The sequence below is a fragment of the Hypanus sabinus genome, chromosome 22 (assembly GCF_030144855.1).
Source record: "Hypanus sabinus isolate sHypSab1 chromosome 22, sHypSab1.hap1, whole genome shotgun sequence".
Taxonomy (NCBI): Eukaryota; Metazoa; Chordata; class Chondrichthyes; order Myliobatiformes; family Dasyatidae; genus Hypanus; species Hypanus sabinus.
Window position 1 is genome coordinate 54421850 of NC_082727.1, and position 19779 is coordinate 54441628.

The 19779-nt window shown below is 39.6% G+C and overlaps 1 protein-coding gene across 1 annotated transcript; it reads left to right on the plus strand.

Moving 5' to 3' along the window:
• Positions 1–87: 87 nt before the first annotated feature.
• LOC132379625 (zinc finger protein Pegasus-like) lies at positions 88–18593 on the plus strand. The gene is made up of 4 exons (XM_059947759.1): positions 88–292; positions 12480–12643; positions 15433–15615; positions 17630–18593. The coding sequence occupies exons 2-4, from the start codon at positions 12511–12513 to the stop codon at positions 18556–18558; spliced, it is 1245 nt and encodes a 414-aa protein (XP_059803742.1). The 5' UTR covers positions 88–292; positions 12480–12510; the 3' UTR covers positions 18559–18593.
• The last annotated feature ends 1186 nt before the right edge of the window (positions 18594–19779 follow it).

Here is a 19779-nt window from a genome sequence, read left to right on the forward strand (position 1 = left end):
GGCCGGTTGGAGCGGCCGGCGGGCGGGCGGGCGGCCGGAGGAGGAGTTGCTCAGCAGCCCGCCCCGCTGATGTCACTTCCATTCAGCCGCCTGTGCCCGGGCCGAACCGTGACATCGGCTTTTGTTCCCTCTGCTCCGAGAAACGGCACAGCACAAGGGGCGGTTGCATGGTCAGCGGTCCGTCCCCCGCCCCGAGCGCTCGCTTCCCCTGCCGTCTCACACATCTGCTGTGAGAGCGACATGCTTGGATGTTTAAAACCGCTGCCGAGTGGAGTTTAAGCCAGAGCCGGAGGTAGGAAAGCGGGCGGGGGGGAAGCCCTCCGGTGCGATCTGAGCGTCGTCCCCCCTCAGCTCGTCGGGACCCCGGTTTGAAAGTAAACGGACAGAACTTGTCGGAAGCCTCTGTGGTGTGGGGGAGGGAGGGAAAGCTGGTGGCGAATGAAGCCGCCGGTGATGGGTTACCCGACCCCGATGCAGAATTTCCTCTCCTTCAGCCCTTCGTGAAATATTTTGTAATTGTTTTTGTCGTGCTGCATTTCAAAATAACGCGGCCCACTGGACTCCAGCTTGATGCGCAACGCCATATGAGCGACGTGTCGGTTCGCCAATGGGAGGAGGGACTACCTCGGTGTTTGCGGTCGCTGGACCAATGAGGGCGATGGGAGGGCGGGACGCTGGTCGAGGCCGGTTTCATGGAGTCGTCGGAGAAGCCATTTATAAACCAAAGCGGTCTGGCTGCGGGTTGTTTTGGAATCTCCCTTAACAAAATCTCACCGCAGAGCAGTTTGGCTGACTTGCATGTAGAAAACATGCAAACAAAATTGACCAGTGTGTATTTATTTAATGTGTTCGTCGCAGTCTCCAAATCGTTTTTCTGCTTTGGTCCCTCAAAGGTTGGGACATGAACAGAAGTAATTCAAATCCACGTCTGTACATACAGGTCACCCCAAACCTGTACAGCGACCTACATAATATGAGTAGACATATTCAAAAATTGGGCAACAAAAACATATAACCACAGGTGCTGTCGTGCATCCAAGCTTCTGACGATTTGATTAATATAGGAGGCAGAACAACAGAAACCTCTTAATTACCTGTATTTAAATATCTTAAAATAATAAAAATGGACAGAAATATATTAATTTATAAAATAAGATACAGATTGATAGAAAACTGGAGGTTAATATATTTTTAAATGTTGAAGTCCCTGAGTTGTCCTTTTGAAAATAAAATGCTGTATTTGTAGTAAAGAAAATGCTGCAAAGGGAAAGCCTGATGCTGGGAATTTGAAAGTAGTAGACTGGGTAACAGCTGTAAAGATGTTTTGTTTATCAATAATATAAATATAATTGATGGGAATGAAATGGACTGTTAAGGAAGAAAAGCCTCAAGGTCCCGAGAAGGCATCTGAGATGACAATGGTGCGCTGCACAGTTGGATTTGCAGAGTGGAAAGGCTGAAAAGACAGCAAGAATAGTGAGGCTGTGCTTGTGTTTACAAAACAAGCTGATTGACTCAATGGAGTGGATGGAAAAATGGTTCTGTTTTCAATGGTTGAAAAATCTGGAAAAGTTAAGAAAATTTTAAAAAAGTTAGAAGCCATTTACTAGGGCAGGAATACATTAACAAAAATTGGAGGAAGAAAAGGCCATTTCACTCTTCTGTTATTCGTTTGTGGCTGTCCTTTGACCTGAATTCCATTTTCCAACAGGATCCCCATGTATTCAATTCTCTTAACATCTATAAATCTATTGATCTTTGTTGTGAATGATGTCAATGATTAAGCTTTCAGAGAATTCAGAAGATTCACCACTCCCTGCATAAAGTAATTTCTTATTTTAATTTTACCTTCTATTTTAAAAGCACAATTCCTGATTCTGAACTCCTTAGCATTCTCCCAGCATTAGATCCATTAAATTCTGATGAAATTTGTTAGTCTGAATGAGTTCTATTCATTCTTCTAAATTCTATTGAATACAGTCCTAGTCTACTTGATCTATCTTGTCAGCAAATCTGGCACCCCTTGAACCAATATAGTAAATTTTGCCGCTCTATTATAAAGCTATCTTACAATATGTATAGATACCAAAATGGTACACAGTACTCCAAGATGGCATCTTTAGCCCTGTATTTAAATCCTTTCATAGTAAAAGTCAACATACTAACTGCCTGTTTCTGTACAAGCTTTCAGTGACTTGTGTACGTGAACACTCTTAGAACATTACCTTAACTGTCACAATTTAAAAATATTGTTTTTCTGTTTTGTGCATCAAAGCTAATAACTTCACATTTTCAATATGACATTGCATTTGCCATGTTCTTGAACACTCATTCAATTTATGGTTTCTATAAATCCTCGTTTAACCCCTGCTTATAGTTCCTCACAGTTGTGGCAGACTTGACAATATCACATTTGTGATCCCCATGGTCTAATTGTGTTTATAGATAGTGAATAGCTGGGGTGCAAGAATCAAAGATTCTTAATCTTTGCACTCAGTCCAATAATCAATTTTGAATCCAGGTTCGTCCATACCATCTTCATGAGCTCTCTAGAGGAATTACCTTGATGAGTTTAGCTGGGGCAAATCTGGATTATACAATGGCCCAGGTTGAATAAGAAAGGTGATAGTAGCTGATAGTAAAAATACTTAAAGTACTTGAAAAATCATTGAGTTGGTTCGTCCAAAGTCAGACATATGAATCAAAAGTAATGATAGATGTGGAGTTGATAAATGGTAGAGTGATATTCTACATGCTGTTAACTTGAGTGTAATTTGGCCCTGTGTCAAGAGAAGATGAAGCAATGAACACAAACTGTGTTCTAGAGATGACTGTTACAGTTGCTTCATGACAAGAAAATGTTAATGATTTTTAAAATTTAAATTTATTTGAAATTTCATGATCCCAGGGTTTTTTAGGCTTCTTTAGGTATGTGAATAGCAAAAAAAATAGTTAAGACCAAAATTGGGCCATTGAAGACGGAAACAGGTGAATTTATTATGGGGAACAAGGAAATGGCAGACGAGTTGAACAGGTACTTTGGATCTGTCTTCACTAGGGAAGACACAAACAATCTCCAGATGTAATAGTGGCCAAAGGAACTAGGGTAAAGGATGAACTGAAGGAAATTTATTTTAGGCAAGAAACGGTGTTGGATAAACTGTTGAGTCTGAAGGCTGATAAGTCCCCGGGACCTGATGGTCTGTATCCCAGGGTACTTAAAGAGGTGGCTGTAGAAATCGTGGACACATTGGTAATCATTTTCCAATGTTCTATAGATTCAGGAACAGTTCCTGCTGATTGGAGGGTGGCTCATGTCCCACTTTTCAAGAAAGGAGGGAGAGAGAAAACAGGGAATTATAGACCAGTTAGCCTGATGTCAGTAGTGGGAAAGATACTGAAGTCAATTATAAAAGAGGAAATTACGACACATTTGGATAGCAGTAGAAGGATCAGTCCGAGTCAGCATGGATTTATGAAGGGAAAATCATGCTTGGCTAATCTTCTGGAGTTTTTTGAGGATGTAACTATGAAAATGGACAAGGGAGAGCCAGTGGATGTAGTGTTTGTACCTGGACTTCCAGAAAACTTTTGATAAAGTCCCACATAGGAGATTAGTGGGCAAAATTAGGGCACATGGTATTGGGGGCAGAGTACTGACATGGATTGAAAATTGGCTGGCTGACAGGAAACAAAGAGTAGTGATTAACGGGAACCTTTCGGAATGGCAGGCTGTGCCCAGTGGGGTACCGCAAGGTTCGGTGCTGGGACCGCAGCTGTTTACAATATACATTAATGATTTAGATGAAGGGATTAAAAGTAACATTAGCAAATTTGCTGATGACACAAAGCTGGGTGGCAGTGTAAAATGTCAGGAGGATGTTATGAGAATGCAGGGTGACTTGGACAGGTTGGGTGAGTGGGCAAATGTATGGCAGATGCAGTTTAATGTGGATAAATGTGAGGTTATCCACTTTGGTGGCAAGAATAGGAAGGCAGATTACTATCTAAATGGAGTCAAGTTAGGAAAAGGGGAAGTACAACGAGATCTAGATGTTCTTGTACACCAGTCAATGAAAGCAAGCATGCAGCTACAGCAGGCAGTGAAGAAAGCTAATGGCATGCTGGCCTTTATAACAAGAGGAATTGGGTATAGGAGTAAAGAGCTGTACAGGGCCCTGGTGAGACCCACCTGGAGTATTGTGTGCAGTTTTGGTCTCCAAATTTGAGGAAGGACATTCTTGCTATTGAGGGAGTGCAGCGTAGGTTCACAAGGTTAATTCCCGTAATGGAGGTGCTGTCATAAGTTGAAAGATTGGAGCGACTGGGCTTGTATACACTGGAATTTAGAAGGATGAGAGGGGATCTGATTGAAACATATAAGATTATTAAGGGATTGGACACACTGGAGGCAGGAAGCATGTTCCCGCTGATGGGTGAGTCCAGAACTAGAGGCCACAGTTTAAGAATAAGGGGTAGGCCATTTAGAACAGAGATACGGAAAAGCTTTTTCACCCAGAGAGTGGTGGATATGTGGAATGCTCTGCCCCAGAAGGCAGTGGAGGCCAAGTCTCTGGATGCATTCACGAGAGAGTTAGATAGAGCTCTTATAGATAGCCGGGTCGAGGGATATGGGGAGAGGGCAGGAACGGGGTATGGATTGTGTATGATCAGCCATGATCACAGTGAATGGTGGTGCTGGCTAGAAGGGCCAAACGGCCTACTCCTGCACCTACTGTCAATTATCTATTGTTTTAAATTTATCTCTGCAGCTATGTGTTTTTGGAGAACTAGAAACAGATTTTCTTTGTTTACTTCTACAGTTGTGCTTCTGTATTCTTCTGTAGGTGTGGGGAAAGCTCCTGACTGAGTTGGGATTGCAAAGTGAATTTTATCAAGAGCTCTACATTCTGGAATTTAATAAATTAAATTGTTATTTTAGGCAAATTAGAGATTAATGAGAGGAAATCAGTCATGTTGAATGAGCTAAATGGACTATTATCTTTCCTGAATTTTAGTTGTAGTCTGTCCACAAATTCACCAGCAACAAGATAGTAGTAATTAATTTGTTTATATCAATAAGAAGAGGGGTATCACAGAGGTGTGGTTCATGGGTGTGATGCTCGTGACAGTATGAATAAATACATCCTAAGATATCCCGGTGACCCATCTAGGGTTGATCAGGACATGGCTTCTATTCCAGCAGCATTGGCCAATGGGTCACACCTCTTGACCCTGAGCCAACTGGATGCTCGCTCAGCAGCCTCTGTGATAGTCCTGATGGCTCTTTTCTTTGCAGCCCTGGTAATGCCAAGGAGAGAGTTGGTTCTGCACAGCGAGCAACCAGCAAAAACCTCCACACCCCACCTCTATAGGCTCACATTGTGACCTCTGGCACTGCTCTATCAGCTCCTGGTGTATGGCTTTCATCTATTTATATCTCATGTATTTTGATTGAAGTGAAAATTATGAACTTCTAAAGTTTAAAGAATGTTTTGAAGCTATTAAGAACTGATGAGGTGGATTTAAAAAACTGTGCTGAACGGAGAATCCATGGAAAATGGGTATAATCTAGAATGTGGAACCTAATCTCTTGGAACTTGGAATTTCTTTTTTGCAAATGACAAAAATATCAAATGTTAAATTTAAAGTCTGAGGTTGATACCTCTTTTTGCTATGGGGAATAAAATTTTAAAAAGTTAAGTTTCTGACCATCAATGGTTTCATTGAAAGGTATGACATGTTTGAAAAACGAGTCAACCTTTATCCCCAAAACCTCGGATGCTTTTCCAGACACAAGTATTGAAACTTAATGAAAATGTCTGGGATTTATTACCAGCTTAAAGGATTTGCAGTCAACCACATCTGATAACTAGTGTGAGCAGTATTTCATCATCCAGATATTTTCTTTAGTATTCTCAAACAAAATTACTCCTAAATAAAGAGTTTAGACTTAAGTTCAGTTCATATTTAAGAATTGTGTAGTTAATTCTTGGGCAGATCCCAAGAATTCACAGTACTGCACTACATATTTTAGTGCCACAGAACACAACAGGACAGAATCAGCCCCTTTGGCCCATCTGGTCCATGGCAAACTATTAACCTGACTGGTCCTAATGACCCTCTACCTGGACCATAGTCCTCCATACCCATCCCATTCATGTACCTATCAAAAATTCTTTTAAATATTGAAATCAAACTTGCATCCACCACTTCTGTTGGTAGCTTGTTCCATACTCTCACCATGTCTGACTGAAGAAGTTCCCCTCATGTTCCTGTTAAACATTTTACCTTTCACTTTTAACCCATGGCCTTGAGTTCTAGTCTCAACCAAATTCAGTGGAAAAAGCCTGCTTGAATTTACCCTATCTATACTCATAATTTTGTATACCTCTATCGGATCTCACCTCATTCTCCTATGCTCCAGAGAATAAAGCCCTAACCTTTTCATCTTTTCCTTACAAAAATCAGGTTCCCAAGTATGGCGACAACCTTGTAAATTTTCTCTGCACTCTTTCAAACATTGACATCTCTCCTATAGCTAGGTGACAAGAAGTGCAACTAATACTCCAAATTAGGCCTCACCAACATCTTATACAACTTCAACATAACATCTCAACTACTGAACTCAATACTTTTGATTTATGAAGGCCAAGGTGCCAAAAGATGTATTTATGACCCTATCAACCTGTGATGCTATTTTCAAGGAATGATGGATTTGTACTCCCAGATCCCTCTGTTCTACCGCACTCCTCGATACCTTGCTGCTCACTGTGTAAGTCCTACATTGGTTTGTCCACCCAAAGTGCAACATCTCATATTTGTCTGCATTAAATTCTATCTGCCAGCTTTCATCCCATTTTTTCAGCCGGCCCAGATCCTGCTTCAAGTATTGATAGCCTTCCTTGCTGTCCACTATGTCCCCAGTCTTGGTGTCATCCACAAATTTGCTGATCCCATTTACTATATTGCCATCTAGATCATTGATACAGATAACAAACAATGGACTCAACATCAATCCCTGCAACACACTATTTGTTATAGGCCTCCAGTCAGAGAGCCAACTGTCTACTACCACTCTCTGGCTTCTCCTGCAAAGACAATATCTAATGCAATTTACTAACTCATCCTGAATGCCAAGCGATTGAACCTTCTTGTCCAACCTCCTATGCAGGACCTTCTCAAAGGCCTTTCTAAAGTCCATGTAGAGAACATCCACTGCCTTGCCTTATCAACTTTCCATTATATTTATAACATTATTGGATATCTTTTCAATAATAACTGCAAAAAGGTAAAACATTTCCTCAAATTATATAATTTATTTTGCAAAACTTTGTTTCCAGTTCATCATAGCTTGTCACAGCAGACAGCCAGCCACTGTAGTGTTGTTTGGTTGATGCTGGGCAGGTCAGTGTCAGCTAATTCAGGTGAGAGTGGGCAGTTGCGCAGATCATGTTCAATGTTCTGCACCCTTTCGCCACACTCACAGGATTCGCTGGTCTTTAAACCCCATTTCACCACATTGCCTCCCGTCCTACAAACTCCCACTCTCGCTCTGTTGAGAGTGCACCACTTCCGTCTGTCAAGCAGTGCTAATGGTTATTGAATTTGCATATGTTATCTAATGATAAAATTAAAGCTGCGTGGGAACTGGAGTTTCGAAAGTCACTTTCAGATAATCAAGTGGGATAAAATTTTTCATTTGGTAGACACCTCTTCTATTTGTGCCCGTCACTTCTTGATACAGGTCAAGGTAGTGCATCGGGCACATATGTCAAATGACAAATTAGCCCATATTTTTTCTAATATCCTATTTGTGATAGATGTAATATTGAGGTGGCTACTTTAACACATATGTTCTGGTCGTGTTTCAAGTTAGATAATGTTTGGAAAGAAGTCTTTAAAACTTTATCAAAGGTTCTGAATTTGGATCTACAACCGAATTTACTTGCAGCAATTTTTGGGAACATTCCATCGGAAGCAGGAGATATTCCTGTTTCTGCTCAACGGATGATAGCTTTTACAACTTTATTGGCTAGGAGAGCCATTTTTCTTAAATGGAAGGATGCTAATCCACTTACTGTTATTCATTGACTTACCTCCATTATGTCTTTTCAAGTTTAGAGAAAATAAGAAGTCGGATGTTTGATACATACACTAAATTTGAGGAAACTTGGCAACCTTTTATTCAGTATTTTCATATGCTCTTGACTTATGGCCCTTCCATTTATCTTTTTGAAGTTTTGGATTTGATCAGAAAATTTTCCCTTTTTTTGCTTTCGCTCTCAGTTTGAGCTGCCCAATTCTTTTTTTCTTTTGTTTTTTGTGTTTTGGGGTTTTTTCTGTATGTCAATTATACAAGTTTCTTTATCTTTTTTTTCTTTTTATGGATAAGAGGAGACTCAATTACCTTTCTCTTTATTATATACTATTAGATTAATACTATGTTTGATTTTGATAACATTTATTTTTCCTTTTTGATCTGTTATTGATATAGATATTTGTGATAACTCTCCTTGTTTTTTAATATTAAATATAGTGTGTATATATAAAAAAATAAAGTGTGTGTATGTATGCGTGTGTATATGTATATATATGTGTGTGTGTATATATGTATATATACACACACACACACGCACACACTTTATTTAACTAATAAAAAGATTGATAAAGAAAGAGTGCATCACTTCCGTCTGTCACGCCTGCCCCGTCTGGCAACATTTCTGTGGGGTCTTGAACTGTACTGTTTGGTGGGGTTCTGGCTTCTGTTTGTTGCCAGAGGTCAATCCTGTACGTTTGGGGGAATGTTCTGTGTGGTAGTTCCTCCACTGTAACAAAGCCTTTCCTTGATTTTAGGCGGTTGGAAACTGGCACATGATGATGTCGTGGGTGCCGTGGATCTGAGTTCTGTTTACCTTTTTCAATTTTTGTTGTAGTGTAACTGCGGATCTCTGGGGGAGCAATGCCTGAAAGTCTGTAAATGATGTTAGTGGGTGTGGGGCGCAGTGTGCCCGTGACTATTCAGCAGGCTTCGTTAAGCAGTGGGTCGATTTTCTTCATTTGAGCTGATCTGCCCACACAGGTGCACAATGTTCTGCAGGTGCATAGCAGAGCGCTAGAGCAGTTGATCTAAGTGTGTGAGCTTTAGCTCCCCATTTCGTGCCTGCTAATTTTTTCAAGAGAATTGTGACAGCCAACTTTCCCTCGGAGTCTTTGGATGTGGGTGGCAAATGAGAGTCTCTTATCCGGTGTCACGCCCAGGTAAGTTGGAGTTGGATGGTGTTTGAGCTCCTTTCCAAACCAGAAGATCTTGAGTCTCTGAGCTGCTTCTCAATTCCTCAGGTGGAGTGCATACACTTGAGTTTTTGATGGATTTGGGTTCAGAGAGCTTCATTGCTTCGAGGACTGCTGTAAGTCGTACTTCAACTTCTTGGAAGGAGTTAGCTTGTGTCTGTATAGGTTGTTTGCATAGATAAACCTGCGGTTGTTAGGAAAGGTTGGTTGGTCGTTTGTGTAAACATTAAATAGTAGAGGTGCCAGGACTGATCCCTGTGGTAGTTTGTTCTTTTGTGGATGCCACCTACTCTTAATTCTATTCATTTCTACATAAAATCTGGAATTTTCTAGGAGGCTTCTTATTACTTTGACTGTGGTTTCGATCTTTAACATTTTAGATAATTTCGGTAGAAGGCCTCTGTGATTCACAGTGTCATGCTGCTGTCAAGTCAATGAATAATGCCCCTGTAACTTGTCGCATTTCAAAGCCATCCTCAATATACTGGGTTCAGTTCAGGACTTGACTGCAGTAAGAGCAGCCTGTCCTGAACCCAGCTTAGTCTGGTGTTAGAAGATCTTCGACTAAGGGGGACATTCTTTTAGTATGAGTCTTTCGTAGAGTTTATAGAGGGTGCAGAGCAAGGAAATTGGTTTGTAATTTTTAGGAATGTTAGGGTCTTCATTGGGTTTTAGGAGAGCAACAACTTTGGCTCTTCTACACTTTTTGAGTATTTTTAATGATCTTAGGCAACAATTTAAAAAGGGACAGAAGCCAGTGGAGTGCTTTAGGTCCAAAATGTTTAAGGAATTCATTAAGAATCCCATCTATGCCAGCAGTTTTGTTGGATTTTAGCTGTGATACTTCATCCTTTAATTCTTCTAGGGCGAGAGGTGGGAAGTTGTTAGTCCCTTTTGAGAGAGCTGACTCCATCTCCTGATGTTGCTTTTCCTTTTGCTTCCATTCCTTGTTATTTGGTCGACCATTTAGTATTAGTTGGTGGGCAACCTGACTGGGTGTTGCGGCAGCAATTCTCTGTGGTGGTCTATTGCCTGAGTTGAGTTTCCGGACAGTTGCCCATGCCTTCTTACTGTGGTCATGTCTGTGTTTTCTGTTAGTTGCTGCCAACGCTGTTTCTCTTGGCTCAGTAGGGACAGAACTGACTCTCCCATTTCATTTGTGTCTTGACCAAACAGGTTTTGGTCGTATAAGTTGACATACTCATCATAACTTTGTTTGATATCACTAGTCAATCCCTGAATATATTTGGTTCTGCAGCCTCTAGGTATGTTCTGCTGCATTACTTTCCAGATTAGTCGGACAAATTCATCATAATGATCAGCTTCTGGTGGTATTGAATCGATAAGTTGATCAAGGGATTCTGTGAAAGATGTCCAATTCACTTTTCTCAGGTTAAATCTTAGTAGTACCTACTACTATTACCTTAGTAGTACCTGTACTTTGGTACAGGTCTCAGAACTGGAAGGGATTCTACCTGGACTGGATAGTGTTGGGACTTGGGTATATGTTGGAGGACTATTCGTGTGAAGAGGTTGGAGCTTGCTGAGGTAACAAAGGCAAGGTCTGGGTTGTATCCTTTTCTCCATCTGGCACCTTTGACTCGTATAGTAGCTCAAGGCAGTTGTTTAGAACCCATTATACAACTTCTCCATTTACATCGTCATCTTCGTATCCCCAGTTGGTGCTATGGCTATTAAAGTCACCAATAATGAGGTACATTTTGTCCTAGAGATCTTGGTTATGTGGCCACATGAATGGTTCATTAGGGGTTTTGTAGACTGAGATGATACTTATGTATTTTGTTTTAACTTTAAGAAGTTTCCATTGAGCCAGCTTGGATGTTTGCTGTGCTCATTACTATAGATTTATCTTTAACAAAGATTGCACTTCCATAAGTCTGGCTAGAGGTCTCAATAATCAAGTGGATTCCTGGCACATAGGGTTGGTTGTTCAGCCTATGAGTTTCTTGTATGCACAAGATGTCTAGTTTTAAGTTTGCCAGGGTCTCTGCTTTACTGTGGCTGACGATTTTCATGATTTCCAGTGGGCCGAGGGTTTATCCTTTTACCACCCACTGGATCACTTGGTTTGGCGCATAATGTCAGGATTGGTCTCCTTTCAGATTAACAGGGATGTGGCTTGTTTCCAGTGATGCAGTTGTATTGTCTCATCTGTTATAGCTGATAGAAATGCATCACATCAGATAGAAGTTTAGCACAAAATTAGTAGACAACCTAGTTTTTAAGAAGCTTTGGGAAAATATTTGACCAAAGCAACACACACAAAATGATGGAGGAACTCAGCAGGTCATGCAACATCTATGGAAATGAGTAAACAAGTCAATATTTTGTAGCGAGATCCTTCAGGACTGAGAAGGAAGGGGGAAGACACAAGAATAAAAAGATGGGGGGAGGGAAAAGAGGCAAGCTGGAAGGTGATGGGTAAAGCCAGGGGCTGGAAAAGAAGGAATCTAATAGAGAAGAGTGGATCATAGGAGATAGGGAAGGAGGAGGGGACCCAGGGGAGGTGAGGCCAGAGTGGGAAGTGGAAGAAGAGGATTTTTTTTTTCTGGAAGGAGAAATCAATATTAATGCCATCAGGTTGGAGGCTACCCAGATGGAATATAAGATGTTGCTCCTCCACCCTGAGCATGGCCTCATCTTGGCACAACATTTGACCTGTTGGGTACTTCCAATAAGTACTTTCAAAGTTTCCAAAATAGTTTTAATAACAGACCATCATTCCCAAAAGCATCATATAGAAGTGTTAATGCCTATAAAAGCAGGTAATGTTAATCTGAAGGCAAAAGATTAATCTGGATGCTGGAATTCTGTAATGTGAAAAGAATATACTGGAAATGCATGATGTGAGAGTTCCCAGTATTTCTTACATTAAGGTAAATTAAGTTCTATTAGCTGGACATTAACCATATATGGTAATTGTAATTTCAGTTCTAGAAATAAGTCACAGGCAAGAATATATTCTGTAATTCTCAAAATTTGGGTCAATTATGGTAGAAGAAAGCAGCGTCGTATGATCCTTAAAAAAAGAATAAAATCTTGAGAAACTTGCTCTGGATTTATGCTAATAAGCAAAGTTTTCTGAATGTATTCTAATCTTAATAATGTTAGTAAACAGCAGTTCACTGTGCAATCTAAAACACAATATGGTAACTTTCCTTTAGGAATTAAAGGTCTTCAATCAAAATCAGGAATATGCGAGAAAAGAGAAATGATTCTGTAGATTTCGTCAAGGATTTTCAAGAGTATCTCACTCAACAAACACAGCATGTAAACATGATTTCTGGTTCAGTTTGCAATGAAAAGGAACCGGAACTACTTCAGCCTGGTAAGAAAATGGCCAGTTTACTAATATATAAATGTTATTAGTGTTCAAGAGGCTTTAAGCATTATAATGCTATTCCTACCATTTATCTTCAATATAATATTATTGAAAATATCACTCTGAAACATCTCAATTATGCACTATTGGTTATTTGACATAATTATCATCTCAGTAGTGTTTCTTTTTCATGTAATGTACTCAAGAGTCCTTAAATCTTTCAGGGGAATGAATCCGCTAAAAGTCCATGATGAGGACTATATGACTTTCAAACCCCATGATGTGATCAAACTATAGTTATCTTTTGAAATGGCCTAGTGAAATCATGTAGTTAGGGGATGTTTTGGATGTGTACTAAATACCAGTCTGAAAAGTGACTCCTAAACCCTACAAAGTAAATTTTTAAAAAAACCAAAGCTGTCCAAAATGGTGTAAAGTTCCCTCTTGTTATGTGCTGTGTCTCTTTATCCATCTGATCTCAAAAGCTTTTGGTAGTCAACCCCACCATTCTCTCTCTCTCTCTCTAGCTTGTTTCCAGTTTTGTCTGTCTAATTGTAATTATTTGTATAGTTTTAATTCCCTCTTTGAACCATTACCTCACATCTTTGAAGAATCTTTTCTTGGCTACTTTGTAGTGCTTGTTAGGAACATAGTCAGAGGCAAAGCTTACATACTCTGCCTTTAAGGTCCGAATTTTGGCAGACTCCATTAGGGATTGTAAGAATAATAGACCGGGTATGACAGTGGGCTGAGGGGCCTGTTTCTATGCTGAACAACTCTATGACCATTGGCAGTTATCACAAAGCTCTTTGTAAGCCTTGTTGTGCTATACAGCTCCTGTGTTTCCTACAACAGCTTTATTGGCTATTAAGAATGTGGGATGTTTCAAGAAATGAAAATCCAAGTTTGTACTTTTCTCTATTTTTTACGTATTACCTTATCCTGACGATGTCTTTCTTTAAAACTCCCCATACAGTAACATTTATTCATGCTTTTAAAAATATTACCCTATGGTGTTCAAAGTCAATTTATTATCCAAATAATGCACATATATGTACCATGTACAACCCTGAGATTCATTTTCTTGCTGGCATACTCAATAAGTCTATAGAGAATCAGTGGAAGACTGCATCAACTTAGGCATTCAACCAGTGTGCAAAAGATGACAAACTGCAAATACAAAAGATACAATAATAATAAGTAGGCAATAAATATCAAGAACATGAGATGAAGAGTTCTTGATGAGTCTGTTGGTGGGAACATTTCAATGATAGGGCAAGTGAGGTTGAGTGAAGTTGCCTCTTTGGTTAAAGAGCCTGATGGTTGAGGGGTAGTAATGGTTCCTGAACCTGGTGGTGAGAATCCTGTGGCTCCTGTACCTTCTTCCTGATGGCAACAGCGAGAAGAGGGCATGGCCTGGGTGGTGGCGGACCCTGATGATGGATGCTGCTTTCCTGAGAGTGTTTCATGTAAATGTGCTCAATAGTGGGGAGGACTTTACCTGTGATTGACTGGGTCATATCTAGTACTTTTTGTAGGATATTTCGTTCAAAGACATTGGTGTTTCTATTACCAAGCTATGATGCAACCAGCCAATACACTTTCCACTACACATCTATAGAAGTTTGTCAGAGTTTTAAATGTCACATCAAATCTCTAAGGAAGTAGAGGTGCTGCTAATGCTTCCTTTGTAATTACACTTGCATGTTGGGCCCAGCACAGGATGTCCAAAATCATAATACAGAGGAATTTAAAGTTGCTGACCCTCTCCACCTAGATTAAGGGAGTTACTGGAGTTATGTTGTCTGTTTTGTATTTCTGCTCACCATTTTGTAGTAAGTGAGTTTCAGATTGATTTGTCATGTGCATTATATATCTGTTTTGCCAAATCAAAAATGAACTTTCTGCAATTAATTCCAGCTTGTCTTATTTGTATACATTTTGAATGTATGTATCTCACATGTATATACTATCTATCAGAGATTCATGTTTATTGGGTGAGAATTCATTAGGGAATGCCAACAATTGCACACTAAGCTGCTCACATTTACCTTGCTTATCTCTGGGAAGAAGCTCAGGATGTCCACATGAATGCTGAAGTCCCAGACTTGCTATCTAAGCGCTGCTGGTGATGCCAAACTGCATATGTACATTGAACTTCGCACAAAAGCCATTATAGTGTTATGAACTTGCTGCAGTTCTTTAGTTGTTAGCATTGGGTAATCTGCCACAAAACCTGCACCAGTTTAGACTTGGCATTGAAACAGAATTACTTTTAAGTGATTCAGATTTTACTTACATTTTTGAAAATTTTTTTGGACATTTCTAGCATTCAAAAGATTTTAGTCATTAACCACTGTTAAAGATTGGGACATGATTTTGCCAAGCAGCATTCAGCTATTTCAAGGATGAGACCTTGATCCAATTTTGGCGTGAATTGCACTGAAATGCACGCCCAGTTGACTTTGGTGGATCAGCAAAAAAACAAGGCTATAAAGTTTGCAAATGTTGGAAGGTCAAGTTATAGTCTAGCAATACAGTGATTAGTGATAACTTTCATACATCCAAAACAAGATGGTCTTTAGTTTTTACAACTTTCTCCATTTAAGTTTAGTACACTAGGCTGCTATTTTCTTCCCAACATTACCATAACCGCCCCTCGTGCGCGTGCCTACAGCAAGAAACTTGAACATAAATGCTTCCATAGCCCAAATGAACAGAATGCAACAATTAGTTTCTTAAAGTTTGTATTTTTATATAACAACTTTATAAATTATTTGTATTTTCATTAACAGCTGGAACAGAAAACCATCAAAATGGAATCCATCATGCTTCTGTTGAAGTTTCCCTCGATGATGGCTCTGGAATGATGGGAGAAGGGCCGGAAAGAACAGCTGATGGAAAGTTGAAGTGTCAGTATTGTAGCTATGCAAGCAAAGGGATAGCACGACTTATGGAGCACACCAGAATGCACACGGGTAATAGACTGCACAGTATATTTGTTGATGCATTTTAAATGACAACAGCCATTGTGTTGTAATGTTAGAGCCGATCAGACAAACTCTTGTGAGATGGCTAATAAACTGTTAGAAGAAAAATATAACTGCAGATGCAAAGAAGCCAAAATGAAAAGTGTTGGAAATACTCGGGTCAGGTTGCATCTGTGCAGGAATAGCTGATGTTTGAGGTCTTTGATCCTTCATGGCATGTGGATTAGCTGAAATATTGAGGATTGTTTAATGGTATGAAAAAGGCTCGCTGTAAATGAATCACCTTCAATTTGGTACCACAAGAATTAGTCTATGGATGACTTGTTACCTACCTGAATGCTGGAGGAGGATTATGCATCCAGATTTGCTGCTGATACAAGGCGAGAATGGCACAAATTATGGGAGGGATACAATATATGAAACAACTGTAGACAGGAATGCAGCTGTTTCAGCAGCACGTGAAAATATCAAGTTATTTCAGGTGGTGAATTTAAATAGCAAATTTGCAAATTGGTGATATTTGGAGGAATCAAAGAATCTTTGCCCTTGTACCAAAGCCAGTATACAGATAAGAGTTTGTGTTTGGGATAGTAAATGGCATGTTATTCTTTACTACACAGGGAAAGCAACAAAAGAGGTCTTCCATTATTATATTGGGTTCATCACTCATTTCCTAATCTTGAAAATGTTTTTGCCGTGTAACACAAGTTCAGTTAGACTACTTCCTGAAGTGATGGAGCAAACTGGCTGTGCCTTTTCTGGAAATCTAAAAGCAGTGCAATTTTAATGGAACAATTAAGTCTTAATTGAGAGCAACATCTGGAGGTTTTGATGAATGCTTGCATTAATGCTGGATTTTAGCATGTTTCACCATTCAAGTTCTTGTGTGGGCCTAAGCTTGTGGCAGTATCTCCTGACCTGCTGCCAGCTGCTCCTGCCTCCTACTGATGAATTCCTTGGTGTAGTGTGACCTTCCACAAGCCTGATGCCAGTGTTTAAAGGGTCCAAGTTTTTCAATACTTGAACATCAAAAACATTCAATAGCATTTAATCAGTCTGTTTTGGCAACTATGAGCAAGGGTGAAGCTGTCAGTGTTTTGAGATTGTGTGAGATTGCCTTCCCTGAGACAACTCAGCGCTGTGCTTTGCTATGCCAACATGCTGGAAGTACACCCACACTCCCAGAAGAACTTCACCCTTGGGTGAAGATGAAAGAAACAGTATGGCTTGGGTTAGCAACTGGCAATCTCCTGTCAATAAAAAAAATCTGACACAGTGGTTTTTTTTAAAACCAGATAATCTAGAACTAGGTGTCATCATCCTTGAGTGCAGTAAAGAATGAGACAAGACACTTCTACTGTCGAAGGGCAGTGAATCTTTGCAACTCTCTCAGAATAGTGGCCATTTGTTGAATATAATATTGGATCTCTGTTTATTTTCTAATCCTTAAGGTTGTTTCAGGAATGATGAGCAGTCTTAATTCCAAGATTTCAAGTTATTTTAGAGTAAAACAAACATACAAGTGCTAAGCAAACTAATCAAAGAGCTGAGAAAAGATGCTAAGAGAAGAATTAATGCTAAAATAAAAGAATAAAGATGGCGCTCCTAAAAAGATAAGTCTATAGATAAGATGAGGAAATTCCTTAGAGTTCAACAAGTTATTAGGATGCCTAATTAAAACGATTAGATCATGTGCTAATACTTAGCCAATGAAAAATGAGAATGGTGATAAACCGTTGGTTTAGCTGCCATACCACTTTATGCCAGTGAGTGTGAAAAATACATGAGTTTGCTTAAAAAGTACAAATCTTATAAAAAGTATTATTTTAAAGAAAGTGGTTACCAACAACAATAATTTAAGATTATTTTTGAATTCCAATAAGGTGTAGTAGGAATACACTGAAACCAAACAGTTGGGCTTATTACAGAGGAGCAGGCTTAAATGTTCAAATGACTGAATCAGACTCTTAATTTATATTGTTCTTTTGTTCCTCCAATACAGGTGAGAAGCCCCACAGATGTCATTTATGTCCATTTGCTTCGGCTTATGAGCGTCACCTTGAAGCACACATGCGCTCACATAGAGGTGAGAAACCATACAAATGTGAGCTTTGCTCATTCCGTTGCAGTGATCAAAGTAACTTGTCTCACCATCGTAGACGCAGACATAAACTCCTCCCGCTAAAAGGACGCAGGACATCATTAACCAATAAAAGAATGATGGGAATCTTGCAGAAAAAGTCTGGCTACACCCTGAGTTACGGAAGAAGACCGATGATTAATTTCAGCCCGTCACCAATGCTGGTGCAGAAGACAGATTATCTTGATGAGTTTTCTCATAACATATCAGCTGAATCTTATGAAGGCCTGGGAAAGGCACAGACTAGTGGAATCTCAAGGGACGTACAGGACATGGTTGATAATCCATTAAACCAGCTATCAGCCTTAGCTGGCCAGCTCTCCAGCCTTGCTCATGATGACCAAGCTCCAGTATCTTCAGATGTGGCATCCTGCAGGGATGAAAAACCGTATGTGGTACAACATTCTATAGCACCAACAGTTACCACTGTGGTTTCTAGTGTGGCACAAAGCTCATCCAATGCTAGTCCTGATCGACATCCGGTGCATAATCAGAGAAACTTAAGTCCTGTAGCAGGTCCAAGTAGTGAGCGCAGTGCTCACATGAGCTCGCCCTGCATGACGAACAGCCAACGTAGCACTCCTACTCCTCCAATTCAAGTGCAGGATCCCCAGCTCTTACATCATTGCCCACACTGTGACATGTATTTTGCAGACAATATCCTTTACACCATTCACATGGGATGCCATGGTTATGAGAACCCATTTCAATGTAACATATGTGGATGCAAATGTAAAAACCAATACGACTTTGCTTGTCATTTTGCCAGAGGTCAGCATAAGCAAATTTAATGTTATTTGTATTAATAAAGCATTTAAATTGATCAGATTTTTTTTGAAAGAAAGAAGCTTTATCCTGTATAGAACTATTACTCAAATTAGTTTATATTTTAAAATCTGAAAATACATACTAGTGAAATTTTCTTGTGTTTTCCAAGCCACCAGTGTTTTAATTCCATTGTTTGGTCCATCCTTTCTGCCCTGAGTCAATTTTAAAACTTGAAACTGGAAGCTATCATGTGCAGTGGGAAAAATAATATTTGCAAATAGATAAAAAGATAAGAGACCTTGAAAGGAATTTGCATTTTCTCCAACCAATTTTTCCCTAACGTTACTGGCATATGGTGTGGAATGAGTTGAAGGTGCTCATTTAAAACAAGGTAGCAATAACAGGGTGGAGGGAACATTCTAATCAATATAGATCTAGTCCACATTTATGCTGTTCGGAATATGATTCTGAAGTAATATGCACTGAATCTCTCTGACAAATGTGCACTATCCAGCTTGTAGTTGCCAAATTGCAGTGTTTCTAATGCAGTCCTGCCTAAATTTAAGGTGTAAAGAATTTAGAACTGTTTCGTGGGTGTCACTAAAGATGATTACGGTAAATTCATAACATTGAAGTCCTATTTTGGAATCAGTTTTATAGACTTATAAAACATGGAAAAATTCAAACCTTGGATACTATAGTCTTTGTGTAATTAAATATTCCTCATTAGGATCTAGTGCTTTCCCGGCATATATAATGAATAAACTCTTCTTGGGCTTCCAGCTGGGTACAGGTATTGATTCTAACCAACGTTTCAAAGTCAAGCTCTGCCATCTTCATCAGGGATGATGCCTGGGTGTATCTAGTCCTGTAGTATTTATACCCCCATAGTGCGTCCTTTCTGATCGGTTAGTCCTCATCCAATTAGGTTTCTGCTCTCCCCCCTTGTTTACAATCAAATTCTAGTTTTTACTATAATTGAATTGACTTTATTTCCTTCGTCATTCACATACATGAGGAATAATAATCTTTGTTACGTCTCTGCCTGAATATGAAATTTATAGTAATTTGTAATAAATAGTATATACAACAGAACAGTTAATATAGCTTGGAAAATACAATTGTCAGCATGAATTAATCAGTCTAATGGCCTTGTGGAAGAAGTTATCCCAGAGCCTGTTGGCCCTGGCTTAAATGCTGTGGTACCATTTCCCGGATGGTAGCAGCTGGAACAGATTGTGGTT

What these genes read in the sequence shown, in the direction of transcription:
- LOC132379625 (XM_059947759.1), top strand. Translation starts at nt 12,511, where the DNA reads ATGCGAGAAAAGAGAAATGATTCTGTAGATTTCGTCAAGGATTTTCAA. An exon ending in ACCGGAACTACTTCAGCCTG is followed by an intron (nt 12,644 to 15,432) that starts GTAAGAAAATGG and finishes TTTCATTAACAG; the next exon opens with CTGGAACAGAAAACCATCAA. An exon ending in GCACACCAGAATGCACACGG is followed by an intron (nt 15,616 to 17,629) that starts GTAATAGACTGC and finishes CCTCCAATACAG; the next exon opens with GTGAGAAGCCCCACAGATGT.